At 35.9% G+C, this 18,606-nt stretch overlaps 1 protein-coding gene across 1 annotated transcript in view; it reads left to right on the top strand.

Moving 5' to 3' along the window:
- The window catches only part of LOC128773881 (cullin-4B-like), a 137,978-nt gene that overhangs the window by 97,039 nt on the left and 22,333 nt on the right, over nucleotides 1-18,606 (top strand). Inside the window, exons 18-19 of the mRNA XM_053891918.1 lie at nucleotides 6,050-6,155; nucleotides 6,228-6,400. Of these exons, the coding sequence (XP_053747893.1) occupies nucleotides 6,050-6,155; nucleotides 6,228-6,400 (279 nt within the window). The remainder of the gene's footprint in view (nucleotides 1-6,049; nucleotides 6,156-6,227; nucleotides 6,401-18,606) is intronic.

Raw genomic sequence — 18,606 nt, 5'->3', positions numbered from 1 at the left:
TTGGAAAAGCTTGAGAAGGATAGGTATTTTCTCTGCCTTAAATGTCTGGTAGAGTTCCCCAGGGAAGCCATCTGGTCCAGAACTCTTACGTGTTGGGAGATTTTTGATGACTGATTCAATTTCTTCACTGTTTATTGGTCTGTTTCTGTTTCTTCCTGTTTGAGTTTTGGAAGCGTATGGGTGCTTAGGAATTTGTCCATTTCTTCCAGGTTGTTCAGTTTGTTGGCATATAATTTGTCATAGTATTCCCTGATAATTGCTTGTATTTCTGAGGGATTGGTTGTAATAATTCCATTGTCATGCATGATTTTATCTATTTGGGTCATCTCCCTTTTCTTTTTGAGAAGCCTGGCTAGAGGTTTATCAATTTTATTTTTTCAAAAACCAACTCTTGGTTGCCTTGATCGGCTCTACAGTGTTTTGAGATTCTATATTATTTATTTCTGCTCTGGTCTTTATTATTTCTCTTCTCCTGCTGGGTTTGGGGTGACTTTGCTGTTCTGCTTCTAGTTCCTTTAGGTGTGCTGTTAGATTATGTATTTGGGATTTTCTTGTTTCTTGACATAGGCCTGGATTGCAATGTATTTTCCTCTCAGGACTGCCTTTGCTGCATCCCAAAGCGCTTGGATTGTTGTATTTTCATTTTCATTTGTTTCCATATATTTTTCAGTTCCTTCTCTAATTGCCTGGTTGACCCATTCATTCTTTACTAGGGTGTTCCTTAACCTCCATGCTTTTGGTGGTTTTCCAGACTTTTTCCTGTGGTTGATGTCAAGTTTCATAGCCTGTGGTCTGAAAGTGTGCTTGGTATGATCTCAATTCTTTTATACTTATGAAGGGCTGTTTTGTGACCCAGTATGTGCTCTATCTTGGAGAATGTTCCATGTGCACTTGAGAAGAAAGTATATTCTGTTGGTTTGGAATGCAGAGTTCTAACTATATCTGTCAAGGACCCTTCTTTCTTTATTGATCCTGTGTCTAGATGATCTATCCATTGTTGTAAGTGGAGTATTAAAGCCCCCTGCCATTACCGCATTCTTATCAATAAGGCTGCTTATGTTTGTGATTCATTGTTTTACATGTTTGGGGGCTCCAGAATTTGGTGCATAGACATTTATAATTGTTAGCTCTTCCTGATGGATAGACCCTATAATTATTATATAATGCCCTTCTTCATCTCTTGTTACAGCCTTTCATTTAAAGTCTAGTTTGTCTGATATAAGTGTGGCTACTCCACCTTTCTTTTGACTTCTGGTACTAGGCTAGTTCTCCATCTTTCAGTCTCATTTCAATCTGAAGGTGTCCTCAGGCCTAAAATGAGTCTCTTGTAGACAGCAAATAGATGGGTCTTTTTTTTTTTTATCCATTCTGATACCCTATGACTTTTGTATGGAGCATTTAGTCCATTTACATTCAGTGTTACTATAGAAAGATAGGGGTTTAGAGTCATTGTGATGTCTGTAGTCTCATGCTTGTAGTGATGTCTCTGGTACTTTGTGGTCGTTGCAACATTTCACTTACAGAATCCCCCTTAGGCTCTCTTGTAGGGCTGGTTTAGTGGTGATGAATTCGTTCAGTTTTTGTTTGTTTGGGAAAGCCTTTCTCTCTCCTTCTATTCTGAATGACAGACTTGCTTGATAACGGATTCTCGAGGGCATATTTTGTCTCTGCATCACATTGCAGATTTCCTGTCATTCCTTTCTGACCTTCCAAGTTTCAGTAGCTAAGTCTGCTACTAGTCTTATGGGTCTCCCTTTATATGTTAGAGAGAGTTTATCCCTAGCTGCACTCAGAATTTTCTGTTTACCCTTGCATTTGCCAGTTTCGCTATGGTAGGTTGTGCAAAAGATCGATTCAAGCTACATCTGGAGAGAGTTCTCTGTGCCTCTTGGATTTCAGTGCCTTTTTCTTTCCCCAGATAAGGGAAGTTCTCAGCTGTGATTTGTGCAAGTACATCTTCAGCCTCTTTCCTCTCTCTTCCTCTTCTGGAATTCCTATTATATGGATATTGGTACGTTTGATAGCATCACTTAGTTCTCTAAGTCTCCCCTCATACTCCTGGGTTTTTTTCTCTCTCTTTTTCTCAGCTTCCTCTTTTTCCATAATTTTATCTTCTAATGTACCTATTCTCCCCTCTGCCTCTTCAATCCGAGCTGTGGTCGCCTCCATTGTATTTTGCACCTCATTTAGAGCATTTTTTAGCTCCTCCTGACTATTTCTTAGTCCCTTGATCTCTGTAGCAATAGATTCTCTGCTGTCGTCTATGCTGTTTTCAAGCCCAGTGATTAATTTTATGACTATTACTCTAAATTCTTGTTCACTTATATAGCTTAAATTGGTTTTGATAAATTCGTTAGCTGTCGTTACTTCCTGGAGTCCTTTGAAGAGAGTTCTTCCGTTTTGTCATTTTGGATAGTCCCGGGACTGGCACAGAACTGCAGGGCACTTCCCCTGTGTGCTGTGTGGAGTAACTTGTGTTGGTGGGCGGGGCCGCAGTCAGACCGGATGTCTGACCTCAGCCCACCGCCAGGGGCCACAGTCAGACTGGTGTGTACCTTATCTTCCCCTCTCCCAGGGGCAGGACTCACTGTGGAGTGGAGTGGCCCCTGTCGGGGCTACTTGCACACGCCAGGTTTGTGGTGCTGCTTCAGTGGGATCTGGTGTATTAGCCGGGGTGGATCCGCAAGGTGCATGGGGCAGGAGGGGCAGGCTTAGCTCGCTTTGCTGTCAGTGGTCTCCTGCGGGAGGGGCCTTGCAGCACTGGGAGGGAGGCAGGCAGGCAGACCCGTTGGAGGGATGGATCCACCAAAGCACAGTGTTGGGCATTTGCCAGGTGCAAGCAAGTTCGGTGACAGGAACTGGGTTCCCTTTGGGATTTCAGCTGGGGGGGGGGGGGGTGGGAGAGGCAGATGGCGCTTGCCAACACCCTTTGTTCCCAGGCCGAGCTGAGCTCTGTCTTCCGGGGCTCAACAACTCTCCCTCCCAGTGTCCTCTCACCCTCCCTGCTCTCCGAGAGCAGAGCTGTTGACTTTTAACATTCCAGATGTTAAGTGCCACTGGCTGTCAGAACTCACGTAGTCCAGCCCCTCCGCTTTTGTAATCCAGACTCGTGGATTCACCTTGCCAGGCGGGCTGCCCTCCACTGCCCTGGCTCCTTCCCACCAGTCCGTGTAGCGCGCACCGCCTCTCTGCCCTTCCTACCCTTTTCCGTGGGCCTCTTGTCTACACTTGGCTCTAGAGAGTCCATTCTGCTAGACTTCTGGTGGTTTTCTGGGTTATTTTAGCAGATGTGGGTGGAGTCTAAGTGATCAGCAGGTCGAGGTAAGCCCAGTGTCCTCCTACATCACCATCTTCCAGTTCTTCCATCTGGGCTCTCTGTTTTGTTCCATTGATCTGTGTGTCTGGTTTTGTGCCAGGACCATACTATCTTGACAATTACAACTTTGTAATAAAGCTTGATGTCCAGAATTGTGATGCCTCCAGCTTTAGCTTTATTTTTTTTACATTACTTTGGCTGTTTGAAGTCTTTCCTGGTTCCAGACAAATTTTAGAATTGTTTGTTATAGCTCTGTGAAGTGTGCTGATACTACTTCAATAGGGACTTCTATGAATATGTAGATTGCTTTGGATAGAATTGACGTTTTAATAGCATTTTTTCTTCCAATCCATGAGCATGGAACCCTTTTCCGTTTCTTTGTGTCTTCTTTAATTTCTTTCATAAAGTTTCTATAGTTTTAAAGATACAGATCTTGTACCTCTTCAGTTAATTTTATTCCTAGGTATTTTATGGTTTTTAGTGCAATTATAAATGGCATTCCTTTATTTTTCTTTCTGCTGCTTCATTATCGGTGTGTGGTAATGCCATTGATTTCTGTCCATTGATTTTATATCTTACAGCTTTGCTGAATTCATGTATCAGTTCTAACAGTTTTTTGGTGGAGTCTTTTGGATTTTTCCATGTAGAGTAGACGAGTGAAGGTTTGAGTTCTTCCTTGCTGATTTTGATGCTTTTTATTTCTTTCTGTTGTCTGATTGATGAGGCTAGGACTTCCAACCCAGTGTTGAACAGCAGTAGTGAGACTGGACATTCTTGTCATGGTCTTGACTGTAGGGGGAAAGGTCTCGTTTTCCCCATTGAGGATATTAGTCTTTTATGATGTTGATATGTGTTCCTTTTATTTTTACTTTCTTAAGGGTTTTTTTTTTGTCAAAAAAGGGTGCTGTATTTTGTCAGATGCTTTTTCTGCACCTACTTAAAGGATCATGTTGTTCCTGTCATTCCTTTTATTAGTATGTTTTATCACGTTGCTTGATTTGTGAGTATTGAACCAATCCTGCAGCCCAGGAATAAATTCACTTGCTAGTGGTGAATAATTTTTTAAATCTGTTGTTGGATTTGGTTTTCTAGTATCTTGGGAATTTTTGCATTTATATTTACCAGGGAAATTGGTCTGTAGTTCTCCCTTTCCATGGGATGGTGTTTGTTTTTCTGTATCTTATTTCACTTACAGTTACGCTGTCAAGATCCATCTTTGTTGTCAGAAATGGCGTAATTCTCTCTTTTTTATTGATAAATAATATTCCATTGTTTCTGTATTATTATTTTTTTAAACTCTATTTATATATCTCTATACTGATCTTAACCTGTGTGTCTGTCATACCTATCTTACCTGTCTGTGTAAGCTAATCTATCACATTTTCTCTATACATTTTTCTGTTCATTGACACTTAAGTTGTTTCCATGTCATGGCTACTGTAAACAGTCCTGCAAAACAGCAGGTGCACATATTTCTCTGAGGTAGTGATTTTATTTTTTTCTTTCAACTATATCCTTAGAAGTAAAATTGCTGAATTGCATGTTAGTTCCATTTTTAATTTTATGAGGAACTTCCCTTTTGGATTTTCTATTTCCCTAACTAATGATGTTTTATACAGTTTTCATGTAGTTGGTCATTCACATAGCTTCTTTGGAAGAATGACTATCCAGGCCCTATGCCTATTTTCATTTGGATTTATTTTGGATTTTTTTTTCCTGTTGAGTAGTTATGAGTACTGTATGTATTTGTATATTACTCCTTATTAGATAGATGGGTTTGCAAGTATTTCCTGCCATTCTATAGGTTACCTTTTATTTTCTTGAAATGAAGAATGAATGAATTTATTTACTTTCCTGCACAAAAACTTCCATTATGATCTGGTCTATGATATGTTTGTTTTTTGTTTATTTATTTCTGAAATTTATTTTAATTCAAGTTAGTTAAAATAGCATAGTATTGGTTTCAGGAGTAGAATTCAGTGAATGATCACTTACGTATAACACCCATAGCTCACCCTGACAGTTGCCACCTTTAATGCCCATCCATCATCTAGTTAGCCCATGCCCCCACCCTACTGCCCCCAACAAACAAACCCTCAGTTTGTTCTGTGTATTTAAGAGAACTGTATTTACGGTTTGTCTCCCTGTCTGTTTTGATCTTATTTTTCCTTCCCTTCCTCTGTGTTCATCCTTTGGGTTCGTAAACGCCAAATCATATATTTTGGTATCATATCCAAAAAGTTGTTGTCAAGACCAGTGTCATGGAGTTTTCCCCTTATGCTTGAAACTTCAGATTTCACCTTTAACATTTAATTAATTTAAAGTTAATATTTGGAATGGTCTCAAATAGGAGAACAATTTTGTAATCTTTATTGTTACTATCAGTGAATAGTGACTGAAAGAAGCATCTGGGAAATTGTTTACCCACTTTTAGTACCTTGATTATGAGTGGTGATAACACAAATATTTTTTCTGGGTTTTAAATATCTAATGTATTGTTAGTTCTAAAGTGGAAAGTATGTTTATTTATTGTGGAAACAGCCAATGCTGTTTTTTTCTGTTAATGTCTGCCACTTTTAGCTCTATTTTGACCTCAACAGGACTCAAGTTTCAATTACTATTAATATTTTAATATAATAAATAGCGAGGATTTTAGGTAGCTAAAATCATACCTACATCATCATTAAATTGGTATTTTTCTATAAGAAATTAATAGAATGTTGCTTTTAACAGGGCAAAAAAGAACTCCAGGTAACCCTTTTCCAAACATTGGTGCTGTTGATGTTTAATGAAGGAAATCGGTTCAGCTTAGAAGAAATTAAGGTGGCTACTGGAGTAGGTAAGTATTGATTGTAATTGTTTAACTCTGTGCTGTAATAAAAATGCTAAACATTTTTTTTTTCTCATTCAGAGGATAGAGAACTTAGAAGAACTCTACAATCATTAGCTTGTGGCAGAGCTAGAGTTCTTATCAAAAGTCCCAAGGGCAGAGATGTGGAAGATGGTGATGTATTTTTTTGTAATGAGGAATTCAAACACAAACTCTTCAAGATAAAGATCAGTGAAATCCAGATGAAAGAAACGGTACTTTTTTTCTCACTTTAATGTCACTTTAATTTTCTGATGCCTTTTAAGAAGTCTTTTTTTTTTTTTTTTTTTTTTGGTTCAGTAGTTAGAATAATATGTTTTTTGTGTTTTGGTAAAAAACATAAAATTTTACCATCATGAGCATTTTGAAGTGTATGGTTCAGTAATGTTAAATATATCTACACTGTGTGCAACAGATATGCAGAACTTTTTCATTTCAAAAAATAGAAAATTTGTTTTAACAAGACTCTGTTTTCTTCATACCCCAGCCTTGGTAAATAACATTTTTATTTTATTTTAGTTGAATATGACTAATTTTGGTACTTTATATAAGAAGAGCCATAAGTATTTCAAGTGTGTGTCTTTTTGTGACTGGCGTAATTCACTTAGCATAATGTCCTCAAATTTCATTAAAATACATAGCTACAGAGCAAGTAAAAGGATTTTTTTTCATTTACAGCTGAATATTCCATTACATGAATATGTCACATTTTGTTTATCCATTCATTCACTGATGATCATTGGGTTGCTTCCACCTCTTGGCTGTTGTGAATAATGATGCTGTGAATATGAGTGTACATGCCTGTACAGAGATACAAGTATCTCTGAGGCTCCGCTCTTAATTGTTTGGACATTTGGCCAGAAGTGGGTGTGCTGGATCATAGAGTCATTTTATTTTAATTTTCTTTTGAGGAACCAGTATACTGTATTCCATAGAATTTTCTAAGTTTTACAGTCCACCACCAGTGCAGAAGAATACCAGTTTCTCCACATATTTGGCAAAACTTATTTTCTCTCTTGATATTATTATTATTGTTAGTAGTAGTAGCAGTCGTCGTCTTAGTATTAGTGTTTATATTTTTATAGTAGATATTCTGCTAGGACAAAAAAGTGATATTATCATTTTGATTTGCATTCTATGAGAATTTATAAGTTTGAACAACTATTTATGTGCATTATGGCCGTTCGTATATCAATATTGGAAAAAATGTGTATTCAAGCACTTTGCCTTTTTTTTTAATTTGAGTTATTTAATATTTTTGTTGTTTAATTTTGGGAATTATTTATACCTCTGAGATATTAATGACTTATATGTATATGATTTACAAATATTTTCTCATTCTGTAGCATGCTTTTCAACTCTTGATTTTATCCCGTGATGCACAAAAAAGTTTAATGTAGTAACATTTGTCTGTTTTGCTTTTACCCGTGCTTTTTGTCAAATCCAGTCTCTTGAAGCTTTTTTCCTGTTTCCTTTGAGGAGTTTCTGTTTGTGTATTTGTCTTCTTTGTTTTGTTTTGTTTTCTGGTTTTAATTAAATTTAATTTTTGTGTGAGTTAAATGTCCACTTTCATTCTTTTGCATGTGAATATCTATTGAACCATTTTTTATTAAATTTTAACTTTTAATCCCGTTATAGCTGACATACGTTAGAATATTAGTTTCACGTAGACGGTATAGTAAGTCAGCCCTTCCACACAACACCCAGTGCTCTTCCAGATGCCCTCCTTAATTCCCAACACCTATATATCCGATTCCCACAGGCACCCACCCGTCCTCTGGAAACCATCAGTGTGTTCTCTAGAGTTAAGAGTCTGTTTCTTGCTTTTTTTCTTTAACTTGTTTGTTTTATTTCTCAAATTTCACAAATGAGTGAAATCATACAGGATTTGTCTAGCTCCATCCATGTTGCAAATGGCAAGATTTTATTCTTTTTTAGGATTTCTGGTTGTGTGCGTGTATCACATCTTCTTTATGCTTCCCTGGACACTTGGGTGACTTCCTTAATTTGGCTTTTGCAAATAATGCTTCAAAAAACAGGGCTGCACGTATCCCTTTGAGCTAGTGTTTTGGCATTTTGGGGTAAGTACCAAATTGGTGCATTATAGGGTAGTTCTACTTTTGACTTTCTGAGGTATCTCCTTACTGTGTTCCAAAGTAGCTACACCAGTGTAAGAGAATTCCCCTTTCTCTGCATCTTTATCAGCACCTGCTTTTTCTTCTGTTGTTGTTTTTTTTTTTTTTATTTTAGCCATTGACTGTTTTGAGGTGATATATCATTGTAGTTTCGATTTGTATTTCTCTTGATGATCTATGATACTGAGCATCTTTTCACGTGTCTGTTGGCCATATGGATGTCCTCTTAGGAGAAATATCTGTCCAAGGTTTCTGCCTATTTTTAAATTGGATTATTTTCTGGATGCTGAGTTGTATCAGTTCTTTACGTGTTGTGAATACTAACCCATTATCAGTTATGTCATCTGCAGTGATGTTATTGTGCCATTCAGTACATTGTCTTGTAATTTGTTAATTGTTTTCTTTGGTATGCAGAAGGTTTTTATTTTGATGTAGTCCCTATAGTTTGTTTGTTTGTTTGTTTGTTTGTTTGTTTGTTTGTTTGTTTTCCCTTGACATAGGAAACCTCTCTGGAAAGCCCATGCTCTCTCTATGATTTTTATGGTTTCAAGTCTCATTTTTAGGTCTTTAATTCATTTTGAATGTATTTTTGTGTCTTGGGTAAGAAAGTGGTTCATTTTAATTCTTTTTCATGTCCCTGGCCAGTTTTTCCATCAGTATGTATTGAAGAGACTTTACATATTCTTGCTTCCTTTGTTGAATATTAATGTATGTATGGTTTTATTTCTGGGTTTTCTGTTCTTTTTGCTCTGTTTCTTTTTGTTCTGTTCTTTCTACTTTTATGTAATTTCCTTGCTGTATTGATTATTACACTTTTATAATATAACTTAAAATCTGGAATTGTGATACCTCCAACTTCGTTCTTCTTTTTCGAGATTGCTTCACGTATTTGGGGTCTTTTGTGCTCCATATAGATTTTAGGATCATTGGTTTCAGTCCTATGAAAAATGCTCTTGGTATTTTGATAAGGGTTGCATTAAATGTAATGCATTTACATTGTTTAGGTTTTGGTTTTGGTTGTTTAGGATTTTAACAATATTTCTTCTTGCAATCTATGAGTATGGGATGTTTTTCCTTTTCTTTGTGTCATCTTCAGTTTCTTTCATAAGTGTTTTGTGTTTTCAGAGTACAGGTCCTTCACCTCTTTGGTCAGGTTCATTCCTAGGGACTTAATTATTTTTCCTGCAATTGTAAGTGGGAGTATTTTCTTAAATTTCTCTTTCTGTGACTTCGTTTTTAATGTATTTAAATGCAGCCTTTTCTGTAGGTTGATTTTGTATCCTGCAACTTTACTGAATTCATTTATTGGTTTTAGTAGTTTTTTTCATGGAGATTTTAGGGTTTTCTGTATACAGTACCTCATGTCATATGCAAATAGTGAAAGTTTTCCTTCTTTACCAATTTGTATGCCTTTTGTTTTTGTTGTTGTTGTTGTCTGATTGATGTGGCTAGGACTTCTAAGTACTAATTTGAATAAAAGTGGTAAGAGTGGGTTATCCCTGTCTTGTTCCTCAACTGTCAGTTTTTCCCCATTGAGTATGAAGTTTGTTACAGGTTTCATAGGTGACCTTTATATGTTCTCTCTAAAGCTATGTTGTTGAGGGTTTCTATCATGAATGAATGTTGTACTTTGAGAATGCTTTTTCTTCATCTGTTGAAATGATCGTATGGTTTTATATTTTCTCTTGTTAGTGTAACATATTCCCTTGATTGATACGGGAATATCAAACTATCCTTCATCCTGGGAATGTATTTAACTTGATCATAGTGAATGATTTTTTATGTATTATTGAATTTTGTTTGCTGTTATTTGGTTGAGAATTGTTGCATCCATGTCCACCAGGGATATTGGCCTGTAGTTCTCTTTGTGTTGTCTTTCTTTGGTTTTGGATTCAGGGTAATGCTGGCCTTAATAGAGTGAATTGGGAAAGTTTCCTTCCATTTCTATTTTATGGAATAGTTTGAGAAGAAGTGGTATTATCCTTCTGTTTTGATAGAATTCACTTATGAAACCATCTTGTTCTGGAATTTTGTTTGTTGAGAGTTTTTAGATTATTGAGTAATTTCATTGATAGTAATCAGTTTGATCAAATTTTCTATTTCATCCTATTTTCAGTTTTGGCATTTTACGTTTCTCATAATTTATCAGTTATTTCTACAGTGTCTAATTTGTTGGCATATGCTTTTTCATAATATGGTCTTCCAGTTGTTTCTGTGGTGTTGGTTATTATTTCTCCTTTGTTGTTTGTGGTTTTGTTAATTTGAGTGCTTTTTTTTATGGGTCTGGTTAGGTATTGATCCATTTTGTTTATCTTCTCAGAGAATAAGATCCTGGTTTCACTGAACGGTTTGTTTTTTTTTCTTGTTGAACACACTTGTATCCTTTATACATTGAGGGGTGTTCAGTATTGTTCAAGATCATTTGACCATATATGCAAGTATGTTTTCTTTCATCTTCTGTTTCTATTTCATTGTCTATATTTCTCTGCCCTTTTACCATACTATTTGTATTACTATAGCTTTTGTAATATTGTGTAAAATCACAATGGGGGTCATCCATTGTTTTCTTCCTTGTTCTTTTCTTCTTTGTTCTTTTTTCATTATTCATTTTACTTTTAAAATCACATGATTTTAAAATCGTTTCTTATTTCTGCATCTGCAAAAATTTGATTTAGAATTTTGATAGGCATTACAAAGTATCTGGAGATGGATTAGGTATTATTGATACCTTAACAATATTCATCTAGTTGATGAATATGGGATGGATTTCCATTTATGTCTGTCATATGTATTTCTTTTAGCAATATTTTGTAGTTCAGTGGGTGTCTTTTACCAATACTCCACTAGTTTAACTCATAACTGTTGTTTTTACTTTTGATGCTTATGAAAGTGGTACATTTCTTTATTTCTTGTTTCTCCATTTTTACTAAGGTACAGTTGACAGTTAAAACTTGTATGATTCGTGCTGTACACTTGATGTTTTGACATAAATAGACATTGTGGAATAATTGCCATAATAAGGCTAATTTGACATATCCTTAAATCTCTCTCATATGTTAACTTTTTTGTGTGTGTGATTTTAGTGGTAAGAATATTAAATTACACTCTCAGTAAATCTCAAGCATGTCATACAACAGTTGTTAAGTATATTCAACATTGCTCTATATTTAATATGTAGGACTCATTCATCTTGCATAACTAAAACTATTTTTTTATTTCATGGGAACATGACCTGAGCTGAAGTCGAGTCAGACTTTCAACCACCTGTACTACCCAGGTATCCCCACCCCATCTGTCCTTATCAACATTTTATTGTTTTGTGTGTCACATCTTTAATTTTAATTCATTTTGTGTATGACTTGAGCTAAGGGTCCAGTTTTATTCTGTTATAGATGGATGTCCCGTATTCCCAACAGTTATGGAAGAGATCCCTTTTCCCCACTGTGTTTTCTTGGCCTCCTGGCATAGTCTTGTGTTTTAGGGTATTTAATGGTCTGTCAGTTTTATTCTGTTGGCATATATCTCTTTTTATTCCAGTGTTGTAGACTCGTAAGTCTGAAGTTCTCTCTTGGCCAGCAGTAGAGCAGATTCAGGATGAAAAGTAGAGATGGCTAATGTCCAGGAAATGACAAGATCCCCGAATAAGGGTCCTTGCCCCGTATTTATTATTATCAGAAAGCTTACAAAAGTGATGGACACGCAGAAAGAGAGAGTGAATCTGTGAACATAAACTCATGGCATGAGGAGAAGGGGTTTTTGAAGATATCGGTGTTTGGGTTTGGGTCAGTATAAAACAAAATCATGGCGCCAGGCAGATGGATGTTAATGGCAGACAGGAGGTACCATGTCTGTTTATCTTAGCTAGCCTAGGGGATAAGACAGATAGAGCATGCAACCTCAGGGTTAACAAGGCACCTTTTCTTTTGCTAACCAGCTCCACTTTGGGCAGCTTAACCAGCATAGCAGGAATCTGTAGCCCCGTATACCTGTTTACCCAATTTGGTCCTTCTTTCCTATGAAAGCAGCTCTCTGCTGTAGTACTAAATTGGGGGACACTTTTACCCTGAATGCTTAATCTTGTTTAACTCATATAACTTTGTATTGGGAGCCTTTGCCCCCTCTCTATTCTGGGGGCCTTTACCTACCCACCCCTGCTCTATCCTCAGGTCCTAATCTTGTTTACCCAAGGTTGGGTGTGATCATGTTATGGCTTTGTAATTCTTTATGCCTTGTTAACCCATGGTGCAAGCCCAGGGAATTCCTAAGTTTAATCCTCAAATTCCAGTATCATACTATTTTGATTAGAGTAGTTTTTAGTATGTTTTGATCAGGGAGAATCATAGTGTTATCTCGGTGTTCTTTTTATTTTTAAAAATTTTTATGTTTATTCATTTTTGAAAGACAGAGAGAGACAGAGCAGGGGTAGGGCAGAGAGAGAGGGGGACACAGAATCTGAAGCAGGCTTCTGGCTCTGAGCTGTCAGCACAGAGGCCAGTACAGGGCTAGAACCCACAAACTGCAAGATCATGACCTCAGCTGAAGTCCAGCATCCAACCAACTGAGCCACCCGGGAGCCCCTAGGTGTTCTTAATATTTCTTAAATATTCTGGGTCTTTGTGGTTTCAAATACCTTTTAATAGGCTTTTTTTCTCTTTCTGTAAGACGTGACATTTTGATTTTGCTAGAGATTGCTTTGAATCTGAAGGTTGCTGTGGGTAGTGTGGACATCTTAATAATAAGTCTAACTTTTCAGAGACACAGGATGTCTATTTATTATAAATGTCTTTTGTGAGTTTTTCTAGTGCTTAGTATACAAGTCTTTCATCTCCCATTTAATCGTAAGTATTTAATTCTTTAATTACTTTTAAATTTGAATATAATTGACACAGTATTACTTTAGTTTCAGAATTACAACTCAGTAATTCTGCAACTCCGTATATTATGCTGTGTTCACCACAAGTATAGGTATTATTTGACATCCTACAATGCCATTACAGTGGCTTTGACTGTGTTACTTCTGCTGTGTCTTTCATTCTTACGAATTATTCATTCCACAACTGGACACCTGTGTGTCCTGCTCCCTTTCACCCAGTTTGCCCATCCTACCCATTCTCCACCCTCTTGCAACCTTGAATTCTCTGTGGAATTTATAGGTTTGATTCTGGCTTTTTGCTTTTTAATGCATTTGATTTTTAGATTTCACCTGTGAGTAAAATCATGTGACATTTGCCTTTCTCAGTGTGACTTATGATACTTAGCATAATATCCTCTAGTTCCATCCCTGTTGATAATGGCAAGAACTCATCCTTTTATATGGCTGAATACATGTTTATATACATACACACACCACATATTTCTTATTCATTCATCTATCAGTGGACACTTAAGTTACCTCCATATCTTGCTATTGTAAATCATGCTGCAGTAAACATAGGAATGCACGTATCTTTTTGAATTAGTGGTTTTTTTTTTCCTCCTTTGGATAAATACCCTATAGTAGAAATACTAAATCATACGGAATTAATATTTTAACCTGTAAAGGCACGTCCATGCTTTTTTTTTTACAGTGGCTGTACCAAATCATATTCCAACCAACAGTGTACAAAATTTCCTTTTTCTACATAATCTCACTGATAACTTATTTTTGGTCTTTGTTTCTGTCTTTTCTGATAGGTGTAATATATTTTATGGTGGTTTTGGCTTGCATTTCCCAGATGATCGGTGATTTGGGCATGTTTTCATGAGTCTTGGCCTTCTGTAGGTCTTCTTTGGAAAAATACCTATTCATTTCCTTTGACCATTTTTTAATTGCGTTTCTTTTTTACTGTTTTCATCATATATTTTGGATACTAAAACCTTATCAGATATATCATGACTCATTTCCTGTTCAGTACATTGCCTTTGCATTGTGTTGATGGTTTCCTTCAGTGTGCAAAAATTTTAATTTTTCATGTAGTCCCAATAGTTTGTTTTGGCTTTATAATAATATTACTCTTGCTAGAGGAGATAAATCTAGCAAAATGTTGCTTTGGCCAATGTCAAGGGAAGTTACCACCTATGCTCTATCTATCCTAGGATGTTTATGCTTTCAGGTCTCATGTTTAGCTCTTTAATTCATTTTGAGTGTATTTTTGTGTATAGTGTAAGAAAGCGGTCCAGTTTCTTTATTTTACATGCAGTTACCCAGTTTTTTGAGCACGTTTTATTGGAGAGACTTGTCTTTTCCCTATTCGCATGTTCGTGCCTCTTTTAGAGGCATATGTTAATTGGCCAAATAATTATAGGTTTATTTTTGGGATTTATTCTGTTCTCTTGATCTGTATTTCTGTTTTTGACCCAGTATGGTACTCTTTTGATTACTACATATTTGTTACATATCTTAAAACCTGGGATTGTGATAGCTTTGTTTTGTTTCCTTTTTTTCTAAAGCTTGCTTTAGCTATATGAGGTCTTTTGTGGTTTGAAGACATTTTAGGATATTTTGTTCTACCTCTGTGAAAATATATTTTGATTTCATTATATTTCTTTAAATCTGTAGATTGCTTTGGGTAGTGAAGGTATTTTAACCATATTTATTCTTCCAGTCCTATGAGTATGGAATGTTTTTCCATTTCTTTGTCTCCTCTTCAACTTTTTTAGGGTTCTCTGTTTAGTGTTTTTTGTTCTGTGTTTTTCAGAATTCAGGACTTTCAGGCTAAGTTTATTCTTAGGTGTTGTATAGGTTTGGGTTGCAATTGTAAATTGAATTATTTTCATAATTTATATTCTACTTTGTTATTAGTTACAAACAGTGCAATTTTATGGGTATTGATTTTGTGTCTTGGCACTTACCTAATTCACTAATTACTTCTAATCATTTTTGGTGGAGGCTTTAGGATTTTCTTTCTTCATTACCAATTTGGGTGCCTCTTATTTTCTTTTCTTTTGTGATTGCTGCAGCTAGAATGTCTTTTTTTTTTTTTAATTTTTTTAACGTTTATTTATTTTTGAGACAGAGAGAGAGAGAGCATGAACAGGGGAGGGTCAGAGAAAGAGGGAGACACAGAATCCGAAACAGGCTCCAGGCTCTGAGCTGTCAGCAGAGAGCCCGATGCGGGGCTCGAACTCATGAATCTTGAGATCATGACCTGAGCTGAAGTCGGATGCTTAACCAACTGAGCCACCCAAGCGCCCCTGCAGCTAGAATTTCTTATGTTAGGCTAACTAAAAGTGTTGAGCTCCTAGCTGCCTAGAAGAAAAGCTTTGTTTTTCCCTATTCAGTGTGTTGATAGCTGTGTTTTTTCATAGATGATGTTTTATATTGAAGTATGTTCTCTTTAAACTGACTTTCTTGGGAGTTTTTTTCATAAATACATATTGAATTTTGTCAGAATTTTATGCATCTATTGAGGCAATCATACGATTTTTTTCGATCAATTTTTGATGTGTTGGGTATGACATTGACTGATTGCAAATATTGAACTATACTTGCATCTCTGGAGTTAATCCTTCCTAATTGTAGTAAATGATGTTTTTAATGTTTTATTGAAGGTAGTTTGCTAATGTTTTGTTGAGGGTTTTTGCCTCTGTTTATCAGGTATATTGGCCTGTAGTTTTCTTTTTTTGGAGTGTCTTTGGTTTGCATGTCAGGGTAAACCTGGCCTCATAGGATGAATTTGGAAGCATTTCTTCCTCGTACGTGTTTTTTTTTTTTGGGGGGGGGGCATAGTTTGAGAGTAGATATTAACTATTATTTAAATGTCTGGTAGAATTCCCCTGTGAATCCATCTGATCCTGGGATTTTAATTTTTGGTAACTTTTAATTAACAGTTCAATTTCATTACTACTACTTGGGCTGTTAAGATTTTCTGTTTCTTCCTGATTCAGTCTTGGAAGATGTTTTTAGGAATGTATCCATTTGCTCTAGGTTGTTCATTTTGTTGGGATTTTTTCATAACATTCTCTTATAATTCTTTATATTTGTGTCGTATAAGTTCTGTTTTGTTTCTCATGTTATATATTGGGTCCATTTTCTCTCTCCTATGCTCTCTTTCCCTTTTTGGTGAGCCTGGGTAAGGGTTTATCAATTTTGTTTATATTTTCAAGGATCCAGGCGTGGATTTACTTATTTAAACTTTCTGCTGTTTTCATAGTCTTTATTTTACTGATTCTGGTCTGCTTTATTTGTTTATTTGAGCTTTTTCTTATTTATTGAGGTAGTCTTGTGTTGCTATATATTTCCCTCTTAATACAGCTTTTGCTGTGTTCAAAAGATTTTGGATCATTTTGGTTTCATTTTCATTTGTTGTCACATATTTTTGTATATCTTCTTTGATTACTCTGTTGACACATTTAGTATCCTCTTGTTTAACTTTTGTGTGTTTGTGCTTGTGCCAGTTTTTTTTCTTGTGATTGCTTTCTGGTTTTATCTTGTGGTTGGAAAAGTGGCATGATGTAATTTCAGTCATTTTAAATTTATTGAGAGGTGTTTTGTGGCCTAACATCTGTGTATTCTGGAGAATGTTCAATGTGCCCTTGGAAATAAGGTGTGCTCTGTTATTTGGGGGTGGAATGTGCTTAATACATCTTTTAAAGTCCATCTGATTCAGTCTGACATTGTTTTCTTACTGATTTTCTTCTTGGATGATCTTTCTATTGATGTAAGTGGGTGTTGAAGTCACCTACTATATTGAATTGCCATCAGTTTGTCTTTATGTCTGTTAATATTTGCTTTTTGTATTCAAGTGCTTCATTGTTGCGTGCATAGATATTTTCAATTGTTACGTGCTCTTATTAGGTTGATCCCTTTATCATTATGCGATGCACTTTTTTTCTTTTGCTGTAGTCTTTGTTTAAAGTCTGTTTGGTCTAGGGCACCCCAGATGGCTCAGTCAGTTAATCTTTCAACCTAGGCTCAGTTCATGATCTCACTGTTCAGGGGTTCGAGACCCGCGTTGGGCTCTGTATTGACAGCTCAGAGCCTGCAGCTGGCTTTGGATTCTGTGTTCCCCTCCCCCCCGCCCTCTCTGTCTCTGCCCCTCCCCGACTTGTGCTCTGTCTCTCTTTGTCTCTTAAAAATAAATAAACATTAAAAAACTGTAAAAACGATAAAAAAAAAATAAAGTCTATTTCATCTGATATTAGTATTTCTACCCAGGCTTATTTTTGCTTCTATTTGTATAATTATTTTTTCCCAGCACTTCACTTACAGTCTGTATGTATCTTTAGGATTGAAATGACTCTTTTCTAGGCAGCATATGGACTAACCTTTTTAAATTCATTTTGCAACCCTTTGTCTTTTGATTGGAGTGCTTACACTGTTTACATTTAAAGTAATTATTGACAGAGATACCTGGGTGGCTTAATCATTTAAATATCTGATTCTTGATCTCCTCTCAGGTTTTGGACATAGTCATGAGTGCAAGCCCTGCATTGGTCTCTGAGCTTGGCATGAAGCCTATTTTACTTACTAGCTAACTAAGTTTATTGATACCTTTGTATCTGTTGCTATTTTTATTAGTTTCTTGATTTTTTTTTTTTTTTTTTTAGTTTTTCTCTGTTTCTGTTTTCTTGTCTTGTGCTCTTTGTGATTGGCGAATTTTTGTAGTGATATATTTGCCTTTCTTTTCTCTTTATTTTTTTTGTATCTCTCATAGGTTTGTAGTTTGTGGTTACAAAGAGGTGTACTATAAGGTCCTATGTAAGTAGAAGTCTGTATTAATTTTATAGTCATTTAAGTTGAAACACATTAATTTTTTTTTATTTTTACCTGTCTCTTACCATTGTCCATTCGTTCTCCAACATTGTCATATGTTATGTGTTTTAATTCAGCGTCTACTTATAGCTGTTTTTTTTTTTTTCACTGAAAGAAGCCTGCTTAACGTTTCTCGTATGGCTGGCTTTGTGGTGATAAACTCATTTGTTTGGCAAATTCTGTCTCTCCTTCAAATCCAAATTATAATCTTGCTGGGGAAAGTATTCTTGATCGTAGTTGTTTTGTTTTGATTTCCCTTCAGCACTTTGAATATATCATGCCACTACTTTATGGCCTGAAAAACCTGTTGAAAAATCTGCTGGTTAGCCTTGTTAGTTTTCCCTATATTACAGGTAACTTTTCATTTCTATATTGCTGCTTTTGACATTTTCGCTTTATCTTTATTTTTTGATATTTCAATTATTATGTGTGTGGTATAGAGCTTCTTTGGCTCATCTTTGTGTGAGCTTTTTGGATTTGGAACCTGTTTAATTCCTTATGTGAGAAAATGTTTCTGGTATTATTTTGTTCAAGTAAGATTAACACACCTCTC

The sequence above is a fragment of the Panthera pardus genome, unplaced genomic scaffold, assembly GCF_024362965.1.
Source record: "Panthera pardus isolate Hobbes unplaced genomic scaffold, ASM2436296v1 HiC_scaffold_27, whole genome shotgun sequence".
Classification (NCBI taxonomy): Eukaryota; Metazoa; Chordata; class Mammalia; order Carnivora; family Felidae; genus Panthera; species Panthera pardus.
The sequence above is the reverse complement of the archived record's forward strand: the minus strand, read 5'-3'. Positions and strand labels throughout refer to the sequence as shown.